General features: G+C 35.0%; 1 protein-coding gene across 2 annotated transcripts in view; it reads left to right on the top strand.

Moving 5' to 3' along the window:
• Mdga2 (MAM domain containing glycosylphosphatidylinositol anchor 2) overlaps nt 1-23,447 on the top strand; it is a 666,956-nt gene that overhangs the window by 504,239 nt on the left and 139,270 nt on the right. For both annotated transcript variants that reach the window (XM_090345038.1, XM_090345037.1), the window contains exon 7: nt 7,462-7,791. In XM_090345038.1, coding sequence (XP_090201164.1) covers nt 7,462-7,791 — 330 coding nt within the window. The remainder of the gene's footprint in view (nt 1-7,461; nt 7,792-23,447) is intronic.

The following is a 23,447-nucleotide window of genomic DNA, read 5'->3' as shown; positions in this document are numbered from 1 at the left end:
AAAATTCTGGACAAAAGTGAACTTCAGCTCAGAAAACATTAGTAGTCAACCCTTATTCTTGCTTTTTTTTGCCTTTTTTAAAAATATTACTTATTAGCCTTCTTCTGGAACAGATTTTGGCAAATATCTCTGATTATGAAATTTTTGTCAGATGTCAATTTTCTTTTATTCCCATATATTTTTATTATAATTAATAGAAGGGTTACATTATATTCACCAGATTGAAGGTGCATTACTTCACAGAAATTGATACCCTTTCTTATGTCTTGGTCCCCATTTCCCTCCCCCCACCCCATCCCTCATCTTGTTTTCCCCCCTTCCCTATCCTATTTCAAATGACCAAATAAGCATATATACAATATATCAGATAACAAGGTGAAATATGGTAACAGTATGAGATAACCAACGGAGATGTCAATTTTTTCTGCTTGTCTCTATTGGAAATGACTATACACTGAGTTTTGAAGCAGGTGAAGATGTCTGAAATGCAGTCACCTCTCCAAAGTGTCTATTTGCACAATGATGTCACTGGTACATTACATGACACACACTCAGTGGCCATGCTAGAGTGAGATCTCCTGTGTTTTGTTCAGAATCCCCTTCCTCTTTTTGTTAGTAACTTGTTCTTCCCATAACAGAACACTTGAGTCCCCAAGGCCATCAGTCTATTCTAATATTTCCATTTCCCTTGAAGGACCTCAGAAGACAAGACACAAAACCAAACCAAAGACAGCACCAGCATCTCAGATTAAATGGAAACAATTGGTAGCAGCAAAGTGAATGCTTCAAAATGTCAATTTCAATTGAGTTTAGGGAAGATTATAAGAAACATGGTTAGGATTTGGAAATGCAAAGTGATAGCCTCACTCTCTAGCCTTTCACAGAGTTCCTGAGCCAGTAGATGCCAAATTATAAGGGGACTTTATTATATGTAAAATGGGTCACTATTTTTTTTTCTTTTTTGTGAGTCATAGGGCTTGAACACCACTTGGGCGCTGTCCCTGAGCTCTTCAGCTCAAAGCTACTGCCCTACCCTTGAGCCAAACCCGTTTTCTAGAGGTTAATTGGAGATAAGTCTCCGGTCCTTTTGTGCAGGGGCTGGCTTTGAACCTTGATCCTCAGATCTCAGCCTCCGAGTAGCTAGGATTGCAGACTTGAGCCACCTGCCCAGCTGCACTATTTTTTTAATTGCATTGCTAATATTATCTGAATCCTCTGCTTATTCGGTGACACCTGTCAAGACTGGAAAATATTTCATTTCTCACAAAAATATTTTATTCTCTTACTAGTGGATAAATGAAATTTAATACTTTGCTTGTCATATTTTTCTATTAATCATTTCTAAATCCAGTTTTCTTTTCTTGTCACTTTTTAATAATTGATTTTAATGGTGATGAACAGGGTATTACAGTTACAAAAGTAAGGTAATGAGTACATTTGTTTTTAAATACTGTTACCCCTCTGTGAACACTTTTAATGGAATGGAACACATATAAAAGATGGGATTGCCTAGTAGTTACCAGAATAGCTGATTTGGGGTGGGAGAGAATAAAAATAAACAAAGCCTGAATAACTCTTCTTTATCAAAAAAATTCACTGCCTGTCATTGAGCTTTCCCAGTAGGATCATGTATTAACCTGACCTGATCCAGTTTTCTTAGCAGAAGTTTAGGTTTTTATTTTCGTATTTCTAGTCTATTGAGATTATGAATGTAGTATTTGGATAGTATATTTACTAATTTGTCAGTTTGGATTGGTAATCGGTGCTCATTGTTTTCTGAAATAGATTCTTAGTGTCAGTCAAAAACTTATATTTGTTGCCAAAAGTAGTCTTTCACATTAAAATTCAAAACGCCATTGTTATCTTTGTTCTGTTCATAAAGTTTACTTTGTTCATCTATTCTTTGAAGTACCAGAGTTTGAACTCAAGATTTTCTGCTTGTTAGGATTTTCTGGTCTTGATACTGGGACATGCCTATAGCACAAACACAAAAGTGTTATCTTATTGTTGAATACTATTTTCTGTACTTTAGGTAATGTTTTACCAACAAAGTAATGTACTTTATATATTTACTATACATTTGCAGAAAACATAGAATCTCATAGTCTTCTTGTGGATTTTCCAATCTTAGACTTGATCTAATGTTTCTTTCTGGAACCAAACTTAAGAATAATTTATGACTGATATGCATAGACACAAATCTTTTTTTTTTCTCTATGGATAGTCAGCAGCAAATCCTACCCAGATTTTGCAGTTCCTGGCCTGTTTTACACTGGGGTTTAGTCCATTCACAGAGGCTTTTTAAATATCTCACAATAGAAAGACTAAAGTGAGTGAATTTAGACTAGTTTTGCAAATAATGTATATAAAAGAATACAGGCCCAATCTACATTGACTTCTTAGTGTTAAATAGGGAAAACTGGTTGTATTGTAATGTTTCCAAACTGATTTTCCAAAAGAGAAGCTGAGATTCATTTCTGTCTTTTAGGTGCCTTACCAGACTTAACAGGTAGCTTCTGAGCCTCATCCATTACAATGTATGATATATTAAGCCAAATCTAATATTCTCTTATGTTAGAGTCAAGGGATTTTTTCAATGTGGACATAAAGAAATTATATTTGAGCAAAAGGATTTTCTCCCTTTTTGCAAAGAATGTCTGTCTCTCTATAAAGTCCCTTACAGTTTATTGGACTCTGGTAATCTGCCGGTACTAATCTCAGATTGATTTGAAGAATTGAAATCTGTGTGTGGAAGGGAGAGGGATATGCGTGCATGCCCTCATACCACTTTGGGGCTTGAACTCAAGGCTTGGACACTGTCCCTTACCTTTTATGCTCCACACTAATGCTCTGCCACTTGAGCCACAGCATCACTTCCTACTTTTTGGTGATTAATTGGAGATAAGAGTTTTATGAACTTTTCTGCTCAGAAATGTTCTGAACTGTGATCCTCAAATCTCAGCCTTTTGAGTAGCTGAGATTGCAGGGGTGAGCCAGAAGTGGCTGAGTTTGAAATTGTAACTAATAATAGAAAATGACTTTAAATTAACATTGCATGAACTACTATAAATTGTTCACTGGAAAAGAGATTGTCTAATTAGAAATAAAGAAACTTAACTTGTTAGCTGATTATATTAAACAGTATATTCTACGCTCAAATACTGAAATTAGCTACTTCTCACAAGGGTCTCCGAGGGACCCTGATAGTATCACCTATTTTTATAAATGACCCAGTTGACCCATTAAAAATAGATTGACTATTTGGACCAGGTAGAAAATTAAAAATAGAAGAGTTGCAAGGTGTCATATCCCTGTCTAGTTTTCTGAGCAAAGGTTTGGATTTCTGAGTAAATTGGCAAACCGAGGTAAATTTGCCCTATTACTATGAATGAACATATGTGCGCGCGCGCGCGCACACACACACACACACACACACACACACACACACACACATATGCAAATATACACACACTGATTTTTCTTTTCGATAGGCCATTTGTATTTTATATTTGGAAACATTTATTTTGATAGAGACAATATAAACAGTCATAGAGAGATGGCTTGAGAGCCAAATATTTCATTCTACTTACCATGATTTTCCTTCACTTGAATGTACAAATAAATTGACTTGTCCATTTTTTTCCTTTGTAGACATTGTGCCATTCAAAAAACCAGTATGATATAGGCTTATGCCAAATCACAGTTTTATCTGATACTGATACCGACAAATATGTTGCTTTTTCTAAAATATTTTACTTTTTCCCTTTACATTTTACGTCTACTTTTGCATTTTCAAGTTACTTTATGAGTTGAAGTCACCAATGTGTAATATTGTATGGATGAATATTTGTTAATATTGGTTTAATGTATTTTATAACCTTTCAATGTCAAATCAGTTTAATATGCTAGTATATGGAGCAAGAACTATGAAACAAGTGCACAGTAAGTAAATGTCAAATGCGAAATAATTGAGTTTTAAGTGTTTGTATTATGAGAATCAATATATAACTTTCAAAGGAAAATTACCCTTAAGTATACACTGATAAATTGCTCAATTCAACATGCATATATTATACTGAAATTTTGTTTATGTTTCTCTGTTATCTGTGTTTATCAGTTTGGCCTTTTCTCCCTTTGTTGAATTTTTTTTTTTTTTTTGCCAGTCCTGGGCTTGAGCTCAGGGCCTGAGCACTGTCGTTGGGTTTTCTCAAGGCTAGAGCTCTACCACTTGAGCCTCAACACTACTTCTGGCTTTTTTCTATGTGTGTGGTACTGAGGAATCGAACCTGGGTCTTTGTGCATGCTAGGCAAGCACTCTACCACTAGGCCAAACTCCCAGCCCCCTTTGTTGAATTTTTAACTGGTTTGTGAATGAGTCGTAATACTGATTTCAAAGAATGAGTTCGATAATGTTTCTTCCATTCCTACTTCAAGGAAAATTTGGATTGTATATATCAATTTTTCTTTAAATGTCTAGTAAAATTTGGTAATGAACCTGTTAGGTCCTCGGCTTTTGTTTGCTTTTATTACTGCTTTAATCTGTTGTTTATTGTATCTGTTTAAGTGGTTTACAGCTTTGTATAGTCAAATACACTTAGAAATGTATTCATTTCTTCTAGATTTTCACAATTTATTTATTTAAGTATGTTTTCAGAGTCCTCTTTCATGGTCTTCTGTATTTCTTTGATATTTACAGTAATATCCCTGTTTTTTGTTTTGTTTTGTTTTGTTTACCAGTTCTGGGGCTTGAACTCAGGGCCTGACCACTGTCCTTGGGCTTTCACAAGGCCAGCGCTCTACCTCTTTTCTATGTATGTGGTAGTAAGAAATCAAACCCGGGTCTTGATAGACAAGCAGTCTACCACTAGGCCAAACTCCTGCCCCAGTATCCCTATTTTTAATCTCTAATTTTGTTTATTTGGTTCCTTTTCTTGGTCCTTTTAGTGTGATTAATGAAGGATTATCTATTTTATCTTTTCAAAAAACCAAATTTTATTTCTTTGATTGTTTTTGTTTGATTAAATTTCTAATTCATTGATATCTACACTAATCTTTATTTCTTTACATCTGCTAACTGAGATTCTTCATTAAGTATTTTGGAGTATCTTTCTGGGTTATATTTGTTTGTGATGTAGATAATCAGAGTTATAAACTATTTTATTATCACTATTGTGGCTATTTCCCAAAGTTTCTTGTATTTTATATTTTCATTTTCATTGAATTCTAGAAACTTTTGAAGTTTCTCCAGTGTCTTATTTATTATTGACCAATTTATTTTTGTAGTGTCTTCTGGTATGGAGTTCTAGTCTTATTCCAACGTGAGCTGGTAAAATAAAGGAGTTATTTCTATTTTCTTGTATTAGTTATAGTTTATATATGGCAAAGGTAATAGTCAAGAGAGGGAAGAGACATTCTGGAGATTGGGAAAAAAAAAGTCTGGCAAGGGATTAATAACGAGGCTGTACAGAGTGCTCAAAAATTAAACTACATAAGCAACAATAAAATACACAACTTAGTCATTTATTTGGGCAAATGAACTCAAACTAGGGATTAAAGGGAGAGCCAGTGAGACTGCTATCTAGCTAGAATTGTAGATCTAATTAGCATTAGGAAACTCAATGAAATTTGAATAATAGAGGGCATGGATGAAGAAAAAAAGAGAAAATAAGTGAGGATGATTTACTATAAATAGAATAGATGTCTATGTGAAATACCACAAGGAGGGCTTTTTCAACAACTTACACCTACATACTAACATGAATGCCAGATATGTAAAACAGGTGTGTGGTGGGGGATAGCAATTGGAGAGGGAACAGAAAGATGAACAGATTTATGAATGTGCTCAAAGTACTTTATATACATGCATGAAAACAGGATAATGGCTGAAACTTGTGAAATTGTGTGGATGGGAGAAGAGCAATAATATTAAAACATAGTATACTCATTTCTTAGGGCTTTCATTAAGACAAACTTAGTGGTCTCTAAGAGTAATTGTTCATGTTGAACAAAGCATATAAAACACCTAATATCTATTTAGTGTATAAGTGTTTTGGTGAATAGCTTGACCTATAATCTTTAAGTATACAAATTTAATGGTGTGAGGACTGGTTTATTCTTCTTTTGTTTTATCTTAAGTAATTGGAACTTAACTAATGCTAAATCTGGAACCAAGGGCTCCTACAGATGCATCTTGAATAAAGAGAAAGTCGCACATTCTACTTTTTATCTTTGTTTTCCATATATATTAATGTCTCCCCTGTAGATATAAACAGAAAACCATACAGAAATATTTGAAGATAACAAGTCAAGAAATTTAGAAGCAACATTTTTTCCTAAAAGATATGAAAAAAGTCTTATCCACACATGTCTATTCCTTGAACAGAGGAAAACCTCGTTAAATGCAAGAGGGATTATGAAAAATGAAGTTAAAAGCAGGTCTATTAAATTGATGTTATTTTTGATCACATCTGTATGCCCATCTGATTAATAGTAAAAGTGAATGACCAGTCTTTTATCCTGATACTGGTGCATCATGCATTTGTTGTTTTCATCATGAATATGTTTTTATCATATAAGGATGGTTAAGGATGGAGATGTTGGATAAATGAGAGTGTGAGCATAAGAGAATTTGACAGAGAGAAAACGCTATTCTATATTCAGTCTCACTGTGTCATTCAAAGTTCAGACACTTAGGAATTCTATAGTACTTGTCCAGCAGCATTTTGGAGTCATTACTGTTCATACAGCTTGCAAGCACAGACTCAGAAAGCACTGTGGTTGGGACATAAACGTGGCAGGTATTCCGAGCCATCTGACAGAGAGGGTCTTTTGGTTATTTGCAAGAAAGAATCAGCAAACAGTTTAAACTAGAAATTTCTGTGTAGGGCACCATAAAAGAGTTGGTAGCAAATGACTTCATTTTAAAAAAAAATCTAGGGGCTGGAAATTTGGTCTAGTGTTAGAGTGCTTGTCTAACATGCACGAAGACCCAGGTCGATTCTTTGGTACCACATACATAGAAAAACAGCCAGAGGTGGTGCTGAGGCTCAAGTGGTAGAATTCTAGCCTTTACAAATGTCACGGACAGGGTTCAGACCCTAAGGTCAAACCCAGGACTGTCAAAAAAAATCTAATTCAGGTTATTTATCTATCTGAAAATACCTTGCAATAGTGAATCAACTCAATTTTTCCTGAGCTAGTTTTGATCTGCCTTGATCTTTGAAGGAACATATCATTCAATTTCTAGAAATCAATTTTAAGAGCCTTTAAGTGATTTAGGCTTTTGGATTATTTTGAGATTGTCAAGATAGGGTTGAAGGATATGCAAACTACAGGCAAATAATAAAGAAACATGCACTTTGCTTTGTTTTTCTTTACCTTATGTCAGCCCAGAGATATGTTCCTAGATCTAATGAATACCCCCTAGGGATGCTAACTGCCTATGGAATTTTTATATTTTAGCATTAAAGAAAGGACGATTCTGGATCACCCCGGATCCTTATCATAAAGATGACAACATCCAGATTGGACGGGAGGTGAAAATCTCTTGTCAAGTGGAAGCCGTTCCTTCCGAGGAGCTGACATTCAGCTGGTTTAAAAACGGCCGTCCGCTGAGAAGTTCAGAGCGGATGGTGATTACACAGACTGATGCCGACGTCTCCCCCGGAACCACAAACTTGGATATCATAGATTTAAAATTCACGGATTTTGGGACTTACACATGTGTAGCCTCTCTGAAGGGAGGCGGAATCTCTGACATCAGCATTGATGTTAATATTTCTAGTAGCACAGGTAAGAAGCAAATTTATGATTCATTTCATGTTCACAGGCATTATTCTTAAAATAGTGCATGTAAAGGTGACCAAATGCTCGAGCTAACCTGAGAACTTAATTTTTTTTTAATTTTTTTTTGGTTTGTGGTAATTTATTCACTTTTTTATTAAAGAATTTATTAACATTGATTTTTACATCATATCTCAAATGACATGTTTAGCAAACGAGTGTTCAAGAAGGGAATCTATATACAATCACTGGCACTTAGTTTTTAGAAATAATCAAAATTAGGCTAAGGGTTTGTATATCATAGATACATATTAATTTATGTAATAAAACATTATGTCTGTATTTGCATACCCAATGCTATGGACGTGGTATTGGAAAGACAAACACAACTACATCGACATAGAAACCTATGACTCTATAGACACAATGTTTTATTACATAAATTTTTTTAAATTTTTCAAAGCCAAAAATCTTATTGTTCTGAATGCCCGACAATACCCGATTGAAAGACGTTATTATTTGCTTTTCAATTTAGATTTGCATGAGTTTCTATAGAAATTGAACAGGCCACATTAATAGCACTGAGGAGGATATATTTTATAAGTTATGTGCTATTATTTCCCATCAATATAAATTCTTCCAGAACTTTAAAATATGATGTGTACCAAGTTAATAATGGTCGATTTAAGAATTGAGGCAATTTTTTAAAATTATAAATATACAGAAGTTGTTTAACTCTGTAAAGAAAATCCTGAGATATAATTTTAAGATTTTTAAATAAAATACAAGAGCCATACCTAGCATCCTAACTATTAAGAAGGTTGTTATCTGCGGGTTGTAATTCAAAACCAGCTGGGGCAGGAAAGTCTGTGAGACTCTCATCTTCAATTAACTAAGAGCTAGAAGTGAAGGTATGACTCAACCTTGAGTGAAAAGCTAAGGTACAGTACCCAGACCCATACCCTCAAAATTAAATAAATAAAGACACGTAGGAAATACATTCTTCCGTTACAATATTATCTGTAATATTGATTTTGAATTTTCGGAGAATCATAGGGTAGTAACACTTCACAATAGCAAAGTAGAAAATAGTTAAACACAAAACAAAAGTCATAGATTTCAAGCTTCAAAAAATGCATTGTTAATTTTCTCTGATTACATGTATACCCATATGAGGAAAGTTTCTGTGGTTTGTGGTTGATTAGGGGAAAACAGATTTACTCCCAAGAGTGTTTAAAAGCTTCAATACTAGGAAGTGTACCCAGTGAGATTGCATACTAGCTATATTTCTTCCTCACCTTGTTACTAAACCGAATTTTATTGAAAAGTTTTTCACAGGGCTAACTTAATATGTATTGAAAACATGGAATATAAAGATCATAGATGCACTCTGTTTTAATGGGTATTTAAATAAAGGCTTTTGTCCCCCAGGCAGGCTGGCTTTTGACGTAAAGTTTGTTATTCACCTATGACCTTGTGCTTTCTTTTGGCTCCACATTCATTGCATCATTGAATTGATTTTAGTCCTTGAAGAACACAGCTCTGTACTGAAAGCAGAAAAAAATGTGCTTACTTTTCACCATTTTGCTTTCTAAAGGATAGTCAATTCTTATCTAATATAATTAATGTGAAATGAAGCTGAAGTGATGAAAACTACATCTATTTAAGCACTAGTGCTCTAATAGATTAAAAAATAAATTTTTCTATTCAACTAATCTCCAGTAGTCAATGGTAATATTAGAAGATGAGTTTTTTTTAAATGTTCATTGAAAATTGTTGGTATATATACATTTAATCAACAAATGTTTACTGACTATTGCCTAAAGTAACACTATAAATTGTCTTTCACTTTCAATAAGAGTAAGAACAAGCCAGCTTGTAATCCTAGCTACTAAGGAAGCCGAAATGTTAGGATTGCAGTTAAAAGCCAGCCCAGGCGGGAAAGTCCATGAGACTCATCTCCAATTAACTACCAGAAAACTAGAAATGGTGCTGTGGCTCAAAGTGGTAGAATACTGTCCTTGACCAGCAAAGCTCACATCCCAGACCAAAACATCCCAGACCAAAAACAGAACAAAGCAAAACAAACAACAACAAAAAAGCGTAAAAGCAATTTACTTAAATCCAAGATAATTTGCATTTATATTCTGGGGGAGTTACCTTATGAAAGTAATTATTGAAATGATTTTGTTTTGCCTGATTACTTGTCTGCTTTTCCCCCCATTTCTTTTTCAGAGCCAGTGACACACACACACACTCACACACACACACACACACACACTCCAAAGAATCAATGCTTTTCATCTAAAAGGATTCACTAGATTGGGGAATGGGTTATTTGTAGTTTAGTGAGAAGGGACCCAGAATAAAAAGAAAAGGACACTATAAAATTACTGCTAAAATAGAGCTCTAACCTTAACTTTTAAACATGCTACTTATGTTGCCTATTTGATACAACTTCATAAAAATGAGAAAGTAGAGTGAATGACTAATAGTGATGGAATTTTCAAACAATCTAAAAGGGAAATCCAAGATGATCAGAGAATAGATTTTACTCCTGAAGTATTTTTTTAGTACTAAGATGTTAGTATTAACAACCTGGTTTGTCTTACCTATTACATTTTCATGATTACCTACTAGAAATAAAATTCAAAAAATACATTTTCTTCTTCCAAACACTGACCCAATGAAGTTTACTGCCCTTCTTCACACAAATCTGGACCGCTTTGTAATGAAATCTTGAGAAGCCTAAGATTTTTGTCTCATTGTTCCTTGTTGCAGTATCAATATTTTGGGCAACAAACAGCATACAATTGTTATTCCATAAATAATATAAAAATTTTCACCTAGTTTTTCATTCAGGTTGTCTGAATGAAATAGAATTCTATTACCTGTGAAAATGGTGTAAGTTGGCATTTATTGTATTTTTTGCTCTTTTTATGTAATTCTTTACTGATTTTGAGAACTCAGTAGATAACTCTATACTGTGACAGTAGATTTTCACTATTAGGCTGGCATAACTGCATAGTTTCTGGTGTCTACTAAAAGTGAAAATGCTACCATTGTCCAAAAATGGTTAAGAAATTCCTATTACCAGCACAAGAGCACTGAAATAGCCTAAAACTGCTATAACCTGGGATACTCATGAGACTCAGGAGATTATATTTCAGTGGGAACTGGTATGACTTATAAAAGTGATAGCACATTGTGTCTTTATTGTCTTCACACTATTCTCACACTGGCTTTGATATTCTGTTCCCTCTACAGTACAATGGAATACCAGAGGCCAGGATAAAGTTCTACAGGACTGACATCTTGTAATTCAACTGGTATTTATAATTACTACAGTAAAGGCATGGCCCAAGTGCTAGAGTATTTGCCTAGCAAGTGGGAGGACCTGGGTTCAATTCCCAGTACTGGAAAATAGAAACATCTAACTAAACAAGATTATTGCTTTGAAATAATAAAAAATGCACTAAATACAATGCTTTAATATTAAAATAGGTATGTTCTATGCTAGGAGGTAAATGAGGAGAAATCAGAAGGTATAGAATGGGCAAAGATCTTGGACTGACTTAGCACTCAAAATCACCGAGAATACAAAGGGAATTTATGCAAACTGAATGAATCAAAGAGAATGAAGCAACTGTTAAGTAATGAGTCTATGTGGACATATTTTAGATTCTGGATTTTCTAAGTTTTGTTTTTATTAAGGAAATAAGCACTGATCAAGCAGGCATTGGTTTTATTATGTGTTAGAGATATTTTATATTAAATGTCACTTAAGGGCAACATTTTAAAGCAGTTAAAGTTTCTGAGCCTTTAAGTTTTCATAAAAGTATCATATAATGAATCCACAGGCTAAGTACGTGCTATGTTTTCAGACTTACATACTACTTACTAAGATGGGACACATCATTTAGGCCTATTTAATACAATAAACCATTTCTTCAATTACAGAGTCATGTATGAACACATGCCTCAGGTTATTTCTAAATTGAAACATAAATAATTTCACGAAAGTAAATTCTGCTTTGTAACATAAATGATTTTTAGAGATTTGATTGTAAGAAAATATTAGAGACATATTTTGAGTTGGATCATCCATTTGAATGGCTAACAAAAGTTTTGATCAATATGATCATAAAGTATCTTATTCCCATATTAATTTAATATTAGTAAGGTTTTCAGTCCTTCACTGTAAGGAATGTGCATATGGTGATCATTTGTTGTTTTTCCAAGTTAAACTTCCACGTCTTAGCTCAGTGCAGTGGCTCACGCTGCTATTCAGGGGGCTGAGATCTGAGGATCAAGGTTTAAAGCCAGCCAGGACACAAAAGGACTTGAGACTCTTATCTGCAATGAACCCCTAGAAAACAGGAATTGGGGTTTGGCTCAAGAGTAGGGTGGTAGTCTTGAGCTGAAGAGCTCAGGGGCAGCATGCCCAGGCTCAGTTCAAGCCCCATGACCTCCCTGCCACACACACAAAAATAAATTGCATGTCTTTCAGATTTCTTTTATTTAATTATTTCTACTTCCTGGGCAATGTACTATCTGACAAAAGTATACACATATCTTTCTCTGAGATAATTCATAATTTACCTGGTCAAGAAAATTTACATAGAGATTCGATATGGTACAGAATAGATAGGTTGTGTTAGATTTTGGTCACACATTCATAGACATTGTAAATGCATTGGTCAGGGTCTCACCCAGGAATACAAGATATTTAACAGATAATTAAGGTATGAGTAACCATGGAAAGAAATTGCATTCTTATGATTACATTGGAAGAAGTCGACATTTGACAAAATATATGCCACCTGGTAAGTTTCAGGAATGTTAAAGTAGTTCTTTATTGCATGCTATCACTTTTTAGGATTGATATTAATATTAGCACAATGAAATAAAATTGGTTTAGTTTTATGAGTTTTATTATAAAGCTGTATTTTATCTGGATAGACTGCAGATAAATTAAAATACAATATAATAATCATTGTAAAAGTCTTAGAGAGGGGCCGGGAGTTTGGCCTAGTGGTTAAAGTGCTTGCCTTGCATGCATGAAGACCCGGGTTCGATTCCTCGGTACCACATACATAGAAAAAAGCCAGAGGTGGTGCTGAGGCTCAAGTGGTAGAGCTCTAGCCTTGAGAAAATCCAAGGACAGTGCTCAGGCCCTGAGCTCAAGCCCAGGACTGGCAAAAAAAAAAAAAAAAGCCTTAGAGACCAAAATATATGAGGTTATTGTAACCACTTAGTTTACAAAATAAAAATTCTTCATATACTCACTACTATTAACAACACTTTAAATCAATATTTTAGAATATTCTCCTTGCTTGGTGTCCGTTTGCATATATACAATTGATATGTAATAAATTGTGCATGTGTGTGTGTAAGTACAGGGGCTTAAATTTGGGGTGTAGGTAGGTGTGTGTGTAAGTTCAGGGGTTTAAACTCAGGGTCTGAGTGCTGTCTCCCAGTTTTCTCACTCACTTGAACTGCACTCCTGTCTCTTTGCTGGTTAATTGGAGATAAGATTCTCATGGATGTTCCTGCTTGGGCTAGCTTCAACTTGTGATCCTCAGATTTTAGCCACCTAAGTTATACTATATGATTATATATACTATATATAATCATGTTATATAATAATATGATATTTAATTATATGCATCTGTTTATATATAAAATCATATATGATATATATAGACAAATCTGTTTGTTTTATTCTTTTGGAGGGTGGCTGTTTCTTTAATTTTCAGTGGATTGGCTGTAAAAAACCCTAGTGCTCCCTCAGTGCTACTCCTTTGTAATGTTTCCGGTGCTCATTAGTTTGCTTATCCTTCTTCCTTTGTACGACTCAAATGAGAATTTATAGCAAATACAGATGTATGTTCATCAGGCCTTGTAAACCTAAGCAGGGAGACCCTGTTAGATGGAGATTTTCATGGTAAGCCATCTGGTTAGTAAATATAATAGAAGACCCAAAGTTTGGGGGAGGGTATCATTTTACTCCTATGTTAGAATAAGTAGATATTTTATATAACAAGAAATGGAACACGAAGTAGAATTAAACAAAAGCTTGAAACAAGAACACAGGAGCAGAGTGATGACCAAATGGAAACGTAAGTTCAACATATTTAGCTCTGCTGACTACCTGTGATAGTTAACCTGAGTCTACATAAGCATTTACATCTGCAAAATGAAAGTTCTTGATAACAAAGCATTATAGTACACAATGAATAAGAATTGGTAATGAGCAGGAAAGCAAAGAAAAAAATGATTAAATCCAATTAATTGGATTTGCTTCCTTGCCCTTTTTTCCATTTAAAGAGCAAAAGAAACTCATGAAAATCTGCTGATTATAACTTCTGGTCCAATATAATAACTACAGTGAGAGGGCAGGTAGTTTTATATAAGAGGAAGTCATAAGTATAACATGTAAAACTATAACAATGCTTTGATCAGAGGAACTTTTCATGGATTCTGAACTTATATAATTGATATCTGAGTTACTGGACAGAAAAAAGAATTTCCTACAATCCAAACTTGTGAAATACAATCCATGACCTCGGAATTAATGACAGAGACCAGCTGTTGGCAAACTTTCTGTGAAGGGCCGGGTAGTAATTTTCAAGTTCTCAGGCCATATGTTCTCTGTCACAGCTATTTTTATCATTCTAGTATAATAGACAAGCTGCCATGGATAGTAAATTAATGTGCACAGATATCTTCTAGTAAAACTTTATTTATAAAAGCAGGTGGAGTGCTATATTTTGTATATGGGCCACAATATGTTGAGCTTCAGAAACTTTTGATTAAGAAGTGAAGCAATGACAAATGTGGATTCAAGAGACTTACTATTTCCTAAACCAACATAAAACTTTTATTTTTTCATACAAACATAAATCCTTTTTATAAAGAATAAAGGAAAAACACACTTTCCTTCTTCCTGTTCCTTTGTATCTTCAATCGCACACCCTGATAAGCTTATTATTGTCTGTGTTAGAATTGTCTAAATTGTCAAGCAGAATGACAAATATTCCTGAGATTATTCTGTAATTGCTCAAATCTCATTATTACTAACACACAGACTTTTCTGCTACTGTCCATATACTATTTATGATCTCTTTCATTTATCTTTTTATTAGTTTATATATGCATTTTTGAGTAAGTTAGAATGTTAAATGAAAAGCTTAACTATGAAAAAATGATATTAAAGCAAATCTGTAAAGATTCTGATTATATGTAGTCAGCTGCTTATTTTCTGAAGGGCCCAGTGTCAACATTGCTATCAGACAGCCTTCTCTTACAGACTGCATTTCCTCTTTAAGTCTTGTAAATTCCATTCTCTCAGTGGACTGTGTTTATTGAAAATGTTATTTTTGTCCTTGATATAGGGAAGAAATAGGTACAGTGTTTTCTGCTAGGTGTTAGTAAGGAGACTGCCCATCTAAAACAGTGAATAACCTCATCTCCAACCTTTCTCACTTTTTAAAAATAGGTTTTCCTCTCCTACCATAACCATGGGGTTGGATTTAAGCAGGTCCAAGCACATAGCTTTACTGTGTTGCTGTCTGTCTTAGGAGGTTATAATGCTCAATGCATTTGCCAGAAAGACACAGAACTAAAAAGTGTACTGTTCTCATCAAGTGGAGGCAATTCTTTGAATAGAGACACACATTTCATGTTAGGAAATTTGGGACCAAGAATGATCACAGACATACATAGGTCTCATTTTTTGTGTTTTAAGTGAAGTAAAATATTGTTAGCATATCTTTTGTAAATATGGTTATATGATTACATAATTAAGTATGTAGCCATTTACCAAAAGATGATTGTATAAGTAACATCATTTATTTGCAAACAGGATTTGCTTTGCAGATATGTTTATGATGAAAATTTGAAAGCAGGTTCCAATAAAAATTTCAGCTGCTTTCAAAATCGTTGAATATTCAACATTAAATATTGACCCTGGATTGTTTAGGGTCTGATGATGCTGATTTTCTACAAATAATACATCTACACTCAACAATATACATTATCTGAAAGAAACATAGGAGCCAGGCCCCATGGCTAATGTCTATAATCCTATTTACTCAGGAGGCTGAGATCTGAGAACCGTGGTTCAAAGCCAGCCCTGGCACTAAAAAGTATGTGAGACTCATATCTCAAATTAATCAGCAAAAGACCAGAAGTGGCGCTGTGTCTCAAAGGGTAGGGTAATATCCTTGAGTTTAAGAGCTCAGGAACAGCACCCCCACCAGAATTCAAGTCCCATGATCCACAAGAAAAAAAAAAAAAAAGAAACATAGGGGAAACTGTACTTGAATAACTTAAATATATTAAAATATAGCTTTCCAATTGGATGGTTAAAATAGTAGAAAACAGCAACACTGAAACTTATTCTAGTGGGACTCATTTGCTCATGAAGTTCTTTATAAGATACACAACTGAGACACTGGAAAATAGTCTTTTTGAAGTTAAGAGGAAATTTTGGTTGTTACCTGAATGACATTATTTACTCTTAAGAGTTGAGGGTGAAGCTAGTTCAGAGTCCATGATCTTAAAGTAAGCAACTGCCTGATGTAATGTAATCCAAATAAATTTGCCCATTTAAAAATGGCCTTTATTTTAGGCATGTCCACAACCTTTTGAGGATTGTTTCCATTTTATAATTTGAGGTGTTGCATGGGAATTCCACATATCCATTGTGAGGTAAAATTCACAATAGGGTTCAAATGTAACTTTCTCTTCCTTTATGCTGTTTCTGATATTTACTAGAGAAAAATCCTTAATCCTAAAGAAACTTTTCTTAGTGGAGTAAGACTGAGGCTTGAAAAACTTGTGAAGCAAGGGTAATTGAAAATGCAAATGAATATCCAGTGCTTTATTTACAATGACAAAGAGCAACCAGGATTTGAATTGTCACTCACAATTGCAGAATTAATCCACAACAGTGACTATAAATTATATACTAAAAACAATTTAGCCAACAAGAAAGTAGAATAAAGGGAGAATCTAATTACACTATTTCCAAATGTAGAGAGTCTATATTCCACTGTGATTACTCTTGAATAACTTTAACGGGTAAAGTTAATCATTTGCTTTAATATACACTCAGAGCAACATGGAAGCACAGAAAAAAAATGATATTGGATCTAGTCAGTAAGAGGTCCCAAGGGAGAATTGCATCTGAAATCTGTTAGGAAGGAGACATTCTAATTTTAGTAGGAATTTAAGGTGTTGCATTTGAACTTATTATCTCATAGTCACACAATCAAAAGTAGCCAACCACCTTTTTTCAAGGGATTAGTATGATCTGATTGGTGATTTGGGGTCACATTCACTGGTGAATCTACAGTTTTCAGAAGAAGAGACAATTAAAAGAAGAGTAGCAGAAAACTTAAATAATAAAAAGTAAGGCAGTCTATAGGTCTAAAGAGGAATTAATTGAGAAAACCAAATATTTCTGTTGTTTTCTCCAACAGTGCAGATTAGCCTTGTATTATGAGGAAGTGCTCAGTGAGTAACACACAGATTTTGTGAGAAAAGAAGAAAAATGATCAATTAAGGAAATGAAGGCAGTGAGGTTAAGAAACGTGAATAGACATTGATTATATGGAGAGACCGAAATCCTGTGACAAGTCAGTAAATTTGGTTGCATCTTAGATTCATTCCTTTTCAACCACCGCATTGAGCATGTTCAGGGGGTGTTGGAAGACACAGGGAGTGAAAGGAACTGAAGAAAAATGTCCCAGGTTGATTCTGTATATGCAGGTTTAGTGTATTCAGCAGGAGAGATTGATAGAAATCAATGAAGTGCTGCGAAACACCCACAACCTCTCTTAGTAAGGAGCCGTTAAGTCAATGACCAATGCTCTCCAAACAATTTTTAAAAGAGCCTGATTGACACAAAGCAATGTCTGGTTTGTAGTGCTGTTTCTGGCCTTGGGTTCAGGCCTAAATTTAGTACTTAGTAGCTTTATGACTTTGACCTTATGTTAGCTGAACTTCAGAATTTTAGTTTATATGATAAAAGAAGTAAGTGAGCAACTGGTATCCAAATGACATTTTGATGCTAACTGTAAATTACTTCTCAAGATACACTAAACTTCAGGAAAAAGGAAAATTAAAACAAAAAAACAGGTGAGCATTTTAACCCAAGGTCAATTGGACTAGAAATTTTTTCTCTTTCATATATTGAATTTCCATGTAATATTATATTTGGGCAAAATATTTTGGCTTCTTATTTTTTACATACACACACACACACACACACATATATACATGCACACAGTATTAAACACTCATAATTAAAAATAATTGTGTTAGATGAGATATTTCACCCATTCTAAAAGGTTATGATCCTATGAATCTAAAATATTACATTAGTTGTGTAGAATGTGGTGATGCCGTATTTTAGGTTGCGACAAAGATCTGAGAGAACAAATTGTTTGGGGACTAATTGTAGTACAGTGAGTAAGACATCTTAGTGTTTTTGGTGACCAATTAGAAAATCAAGTCTGATGGTTAGAAGAAAGGTCAGTATATCACAATTGTTTGTATTAATTTGCAATGTTAGATTTTAATAAAGATATGAAAAAGAAGCTACCACAACGTCTTCAGGCAGGAGAGACATGTTTATTCCGAGCAGCTGGCCTCCATGTCAGGTTGGAGGCTCATATGGCAGATGCATATGGCCGGCCAGGGTTTAATTAGAGAAGATGTGGCCAAGCTGAACGTGAATGTGGCCTCAGAGCCGGGGAACCACCTAAGGTCAGAAGGAGATGTGACCAGGGTGGTCCTGGATGTGATCTCATAGAAGGGGAAGGTAACTGCCTCCATGTGTGCCAGTTACCTGTAACACAGGTACTGGGTGGAAACTTTTAAAGGAGGGGTGTCTACATGCAGATTGGTACAGAGATTACCAATCTGGGATTAGCACAGAGATCTTCCCTGCAGATCTTACATTCTGGGTTTGTTTTTTTTTTTGATAATTATGCAAAAGGGCACAAGAGTCTCTCTGGCTACTTCCTGCTGGCAAGGGGCGCCAAACCTAGGGGAAAATGGCAGAGAGGTGGTCCCATCTAGAAGTAGGTAGCGAGCAGCAACTGTTCCTTGGTGGTAGCTGGAAGTCCTTGGATGAAGTCTGGAAGAAGTCTGATAAGGCAGGGGCTGGACAATGATAACAGAGAAAAAACTGTTACTCAAAAGAAAATGTTTAATGAAAATTAGGCATGGAGGTGACAAAAGGGAAGTAGAGAGGGTCATGGAAACAACAGGCTCGGTGTTACTCACTCTGGTCTTCTTCAGGGAAACAGCTTTACCTTGGTTGGCCCAAAGGGAGAACAGGTGTTCCTTGAATTCAGTGTTGGTATAGAAGAGGCAGGATGGTGAGCCATTTTTCTTCTTGACAGATGAATCCACTGTGGCTCTCCCTTGAGCTTGAGAGCACTGGGAGTGGTTAGGGACTCTCAGAGGCCTTGGCAGCTGTCTGGATTATAAAGATGGATGGCACCCAGGAGGCTGCCAAAGCTAACTGTGTTATAAACACAGATAGTAGGTTTAAAAAAAACACAAAAATGTTAGGTCCTGTAGAATTAGAAGGTAGACAGGTATGAATATTAGATGGGCAAGCTTATTAGCTATTTCTCTTGTTCTCCCAGCTCTGGTTAATATTGAAAGGGCAGGCAACAAGTGGCTGCATGTAGCAGCCCCTCTCTGTGGTTTCCTTACAAACTGTCCAGGTCCTGGGAGTCTAGGTGCTCATTGCAGGGTTGAATTGTCCCAGTTGACATCTCTGCGGTCAGTCATGAGGTATGAAGTCAAGGCCTGGGGCCCTGTCCCTGAGCACTTCTGTTCAAGGCACCACTACAATCCACAGCACCACACCCAGCTTGTGGCTGCTTCATTAGAGATAAGATTCTCCAGAGCCATGCTCTATCGTGGCTCTTTGCCAGTGATGAGAGGTTGAAAACAGCAACGGATTAACTGAATATAGCACTTTAGGACATTACTCAAGATTCGAACCATTGTCAGCTCTGTAACCAAGGTGGATTGCATGTCTGGAAAACACCTGTTAAAAACCTGACACACTTAATAGTTCCCAAGTACTTTCATAGATGGACATAAAGAATGAGATGCTGATTTTGCATCACTGTATTAGTCTTGAGCTTATTTTAATTTAAAATAACTTAATTACGTACCAATTTTACTAACATTTTATAATAAGATTTTATCCTTTAAAAAATTTAAGACATACTCATACCATCTGCTACCTACTAGAACCTTCTGGAGTTTGTCTGATTTTCTATTTTTTCTGTTTTGGAGCAAACACTTAAGACAGTTCTTACTTTCTAAATCCTTTCTCATCCATAGGAAATCATTTCTGTTTTCTCAAATCCCTTTGCCAAGGGATTTTTCTCTTCTGTTATAAGGAACATATGGATTCTTCTAGGAAAGATAATGCAGAGCAAATATAGTTAAATGTACAATAAGAGGATAAAAGTATAAATTATGAAAAGAGGAGAATGATTGATAGGACTCAAGGAAAATCAACACCATGATTATGTAAAAATGCAAAAATACCCAGTGGAAAACTTTCTATGTTATGTTTTCAGGGACTAAAACACTTCCTCAGCATTAAAAGTTGGTGAGGGCTTATATTTTCCCCAGATGTTAGCATTGCTGCATCTAGGCAAACTTTCCTTTTGAATTAAGTGACAGGACTAATATTTGTAGGAGTGAAGAAGGATGAAAAATAATAAATGAGGGGTGAAATCAAAGAAGGATAAAGATGAATAGTGAGAAAAAGGAAGCGGAAAAAAGCGATGATCAGAGTTGAAGTTTGGTCATTTGGAATAAAAAGCATCTACATGTAGGGTTTTATTGTGTGTGTGCATCTTTTTCACTGGGTCCTCACAGGACCTGGCATGATTATGAATTTCCCCTTCAATGTCATTATAAAGACCCAGAAGGAATATCCTCAATGTGTCCAAATATTATAGACCAAGGTTCTACTGTTCAAATTAGAGTTCATCCCATATTTTGTCATCCTGATCAATAAAAAGGAGATGAATATGCCTGATTTGTGCTTCCTGCACCCTTCTTCCAGTGCCAATGAAATTAATAGGAACATAACGGCTGTCTGAATTTTAAATGGCTGAATATAGACTTCACTAATCTGTTGAAAAATTCATTTGTCAGCTTCATAATTTGATGATGAAATTAAACTACCAATGATTTTTAGATCCTTATGACATATATCTTAAATGAAGGATAAATGTCTCCATCGTTTTTATAAAGAAGACTGAATATAGCTAGTGTATGCTATCCTAAAACTGTAGTACCAGAACTAACGCTAGCATTTCAAATGATTTACCTAACATGAGTCCAGTGACAAGCTTAAAATTTGACACATTTTTGGTGTATGCAAAATTTACTCTAAGTCTCTGGATCTTTTGGTACCATAAGAAAATTGTAGTAATTGTCTGGTTTGTATGTGGTAGCTGTTTTAGTTTACAATTTGGAATATTGATACCACAGGTTCAAGAGTCATGTCAAGGGCTTCAAAGTAGAAACTAGAAATATGTTTCATGCAAAGATATATCCGTTCTTCATTGTTAAGTACCAGTGAGCTTTGAAAAGGAGATTAAGAAACTTAGAGAAATCATTAATTAAGGTTTTAGTAGTGTCAAGATGGGACATTTACATATTCCAATATCATGTTAAATGAATAAAATAATATCATTGGCCATTCCTGGTTGCCATGTCAAATAATATTTAAATATAATTGCTAAATATCTCATTTATTAGCATAACTTTTAAATATTAAGGGCATCCATAAATCACCTAATATATTCTTCAAAGAAAGAAATGGGACATAAACCTAGTATAATTTGTTCATTCCTACAGCTATAATTTGCCTTTACCTTTATTGAAGTCTCTGATTCCAAATGCTGTTCTAGAGATTTCCAAGTGCTTTCATAGGTTAAATGGATATTCATATTTCTATCATTGTTAATTCTGATGTTTATTCTTATCTTTTGCTAAAGGTCCTGCATGAAAGGTGGACATTTGTACTCAAGGGCCAAGATATTCTAGAATGTATTCAGGTACCATTCTAGTTGAATCTTATCTCAAGTGTAACTGTTTCTGAGTCAGAAAACTGTCCAAGAGTCGTCTTGTCTAAGAGCATTTCATAAAGAGTTAGGGCAGTAGGATCTCCTTGCTAGTGACGTGTCCTACTCATTTTCTCTTTTGACCAGTGTGCACAAATCGAACAGTAATGAATTCACAAAGGATAATTTTCAACATCTTAGTCAGCAGCCTAACATAGGTTAAGACGATCATACTCATCTTAGCCACTTGAAATCAGCAGACCTCTTGTTTGCGTTTTGAAATCATTACCTAACTACACTTACAGAATGTCTTCATAAGTAGCACAATTGAAATATTAACTGTATATCTGGAATATAAAACCTTACAGCACACTACAGGAAATTGTACTGGTTATGGTGAAGGTACTTTAAATTATTTTATAACAGTATATCAATATTCAAAAAGGAAGTGCGAATTGTAAATATACAGCTTAAACAGAGAGCAAAATCTCCCGGCCCAACTTAGTAAATAAAGCCTACATTGAAGTATTTAAATTGCGCACGATGTACTGTCAAGCAACCATTTCCACACACAGAGACAAACTAAGGAGTTTGGAGCTTGCTTTATATTACATTTGCTAAGCTCAGTCTTTCACAATTTGAAGTCATGACTCTAAGAAGCCATTTGGAGAAGGCATTGGAATTATACTAATCTTAAATACACATTAAAATTCTGAGCTTTAGAAAATATAAAGTGCTTTTCATGGCTTCACAGATACTATGTGTTGAATCTAGAACAGTTGTGGCTCATAACCTGGATTTCTGTTGAATAGCATGCATTCTTCTAATCCATCCAGCTCAAATACTAATAATCAGCTTCTAGAATTTACTATAAAATAATTTTGATGAATTGAACCCACCTCAGAAGCCTTGCCACGTTTTGTCCACATTTTCATCTTTGGCTGAAGGACTGGAGCTATGGAGTCATAATGGCAACAACCAGCTTACCTAACAGCATAGAAACAGAAGAATGAAAGCTTTAAAAAATAGCAGATGACAATGATTTGCAAAGGAAAAAATACTTAAAAACACCAGCCACCTCTCCAGTACATAATAGGTAAAGAAATCAGAATTTCCCAAACTTCATATACCTTCAGTCAGAAATAATGACTATACTAAAATAAGAGAAATGAGGGCTAGGAGTTTGGCCTAGTGGTTAAAGTGCTTGCGTAGCATGCACAAAGACCCAGGTTCAATTCCTCAGTACCACATACATAGAAAAAAAGCCGGAAGTGGTGCTGAGGCTCAAGTGGTAGAGCTCTAGCCTTGAGAAAGTCCAAGGACAGTGCTCAGGCCCTGAGCTCAAGCCCAGGACTGGCAAAAACAATAAAATAAAATAAGAGAAATAAAAGCATTAGTTAAACAACTCTTGCACAGTATGAATTACATGTGTAATTTAAATACATGAAGCAGACAATAAAATGATAAACTGTTCAAATGGCGGTGTCAGAAACATATATATATATATATTGAGTAATAGTTCTCTATAAATGAAGCAAATGAAAC

This window comes from Megascapheus bottae, chromosome 14 (assembly GCF_031878675.1).
Source record: "Megascapheus bottae isolate mThoBot1 chromosome 14, mThoBot2.hap1, whole genome shotgun sequence".
NCBI lineage: Eukaryota > Metazoa > Chordata > Mammalia > Rodentia > Geomyidae > Megascapheus > Megascapheus bottae.
Note: the sequence above shows the minus strand (reverse complement) of the source record. Positions and strands in the feature narration are given on the sequence as shown.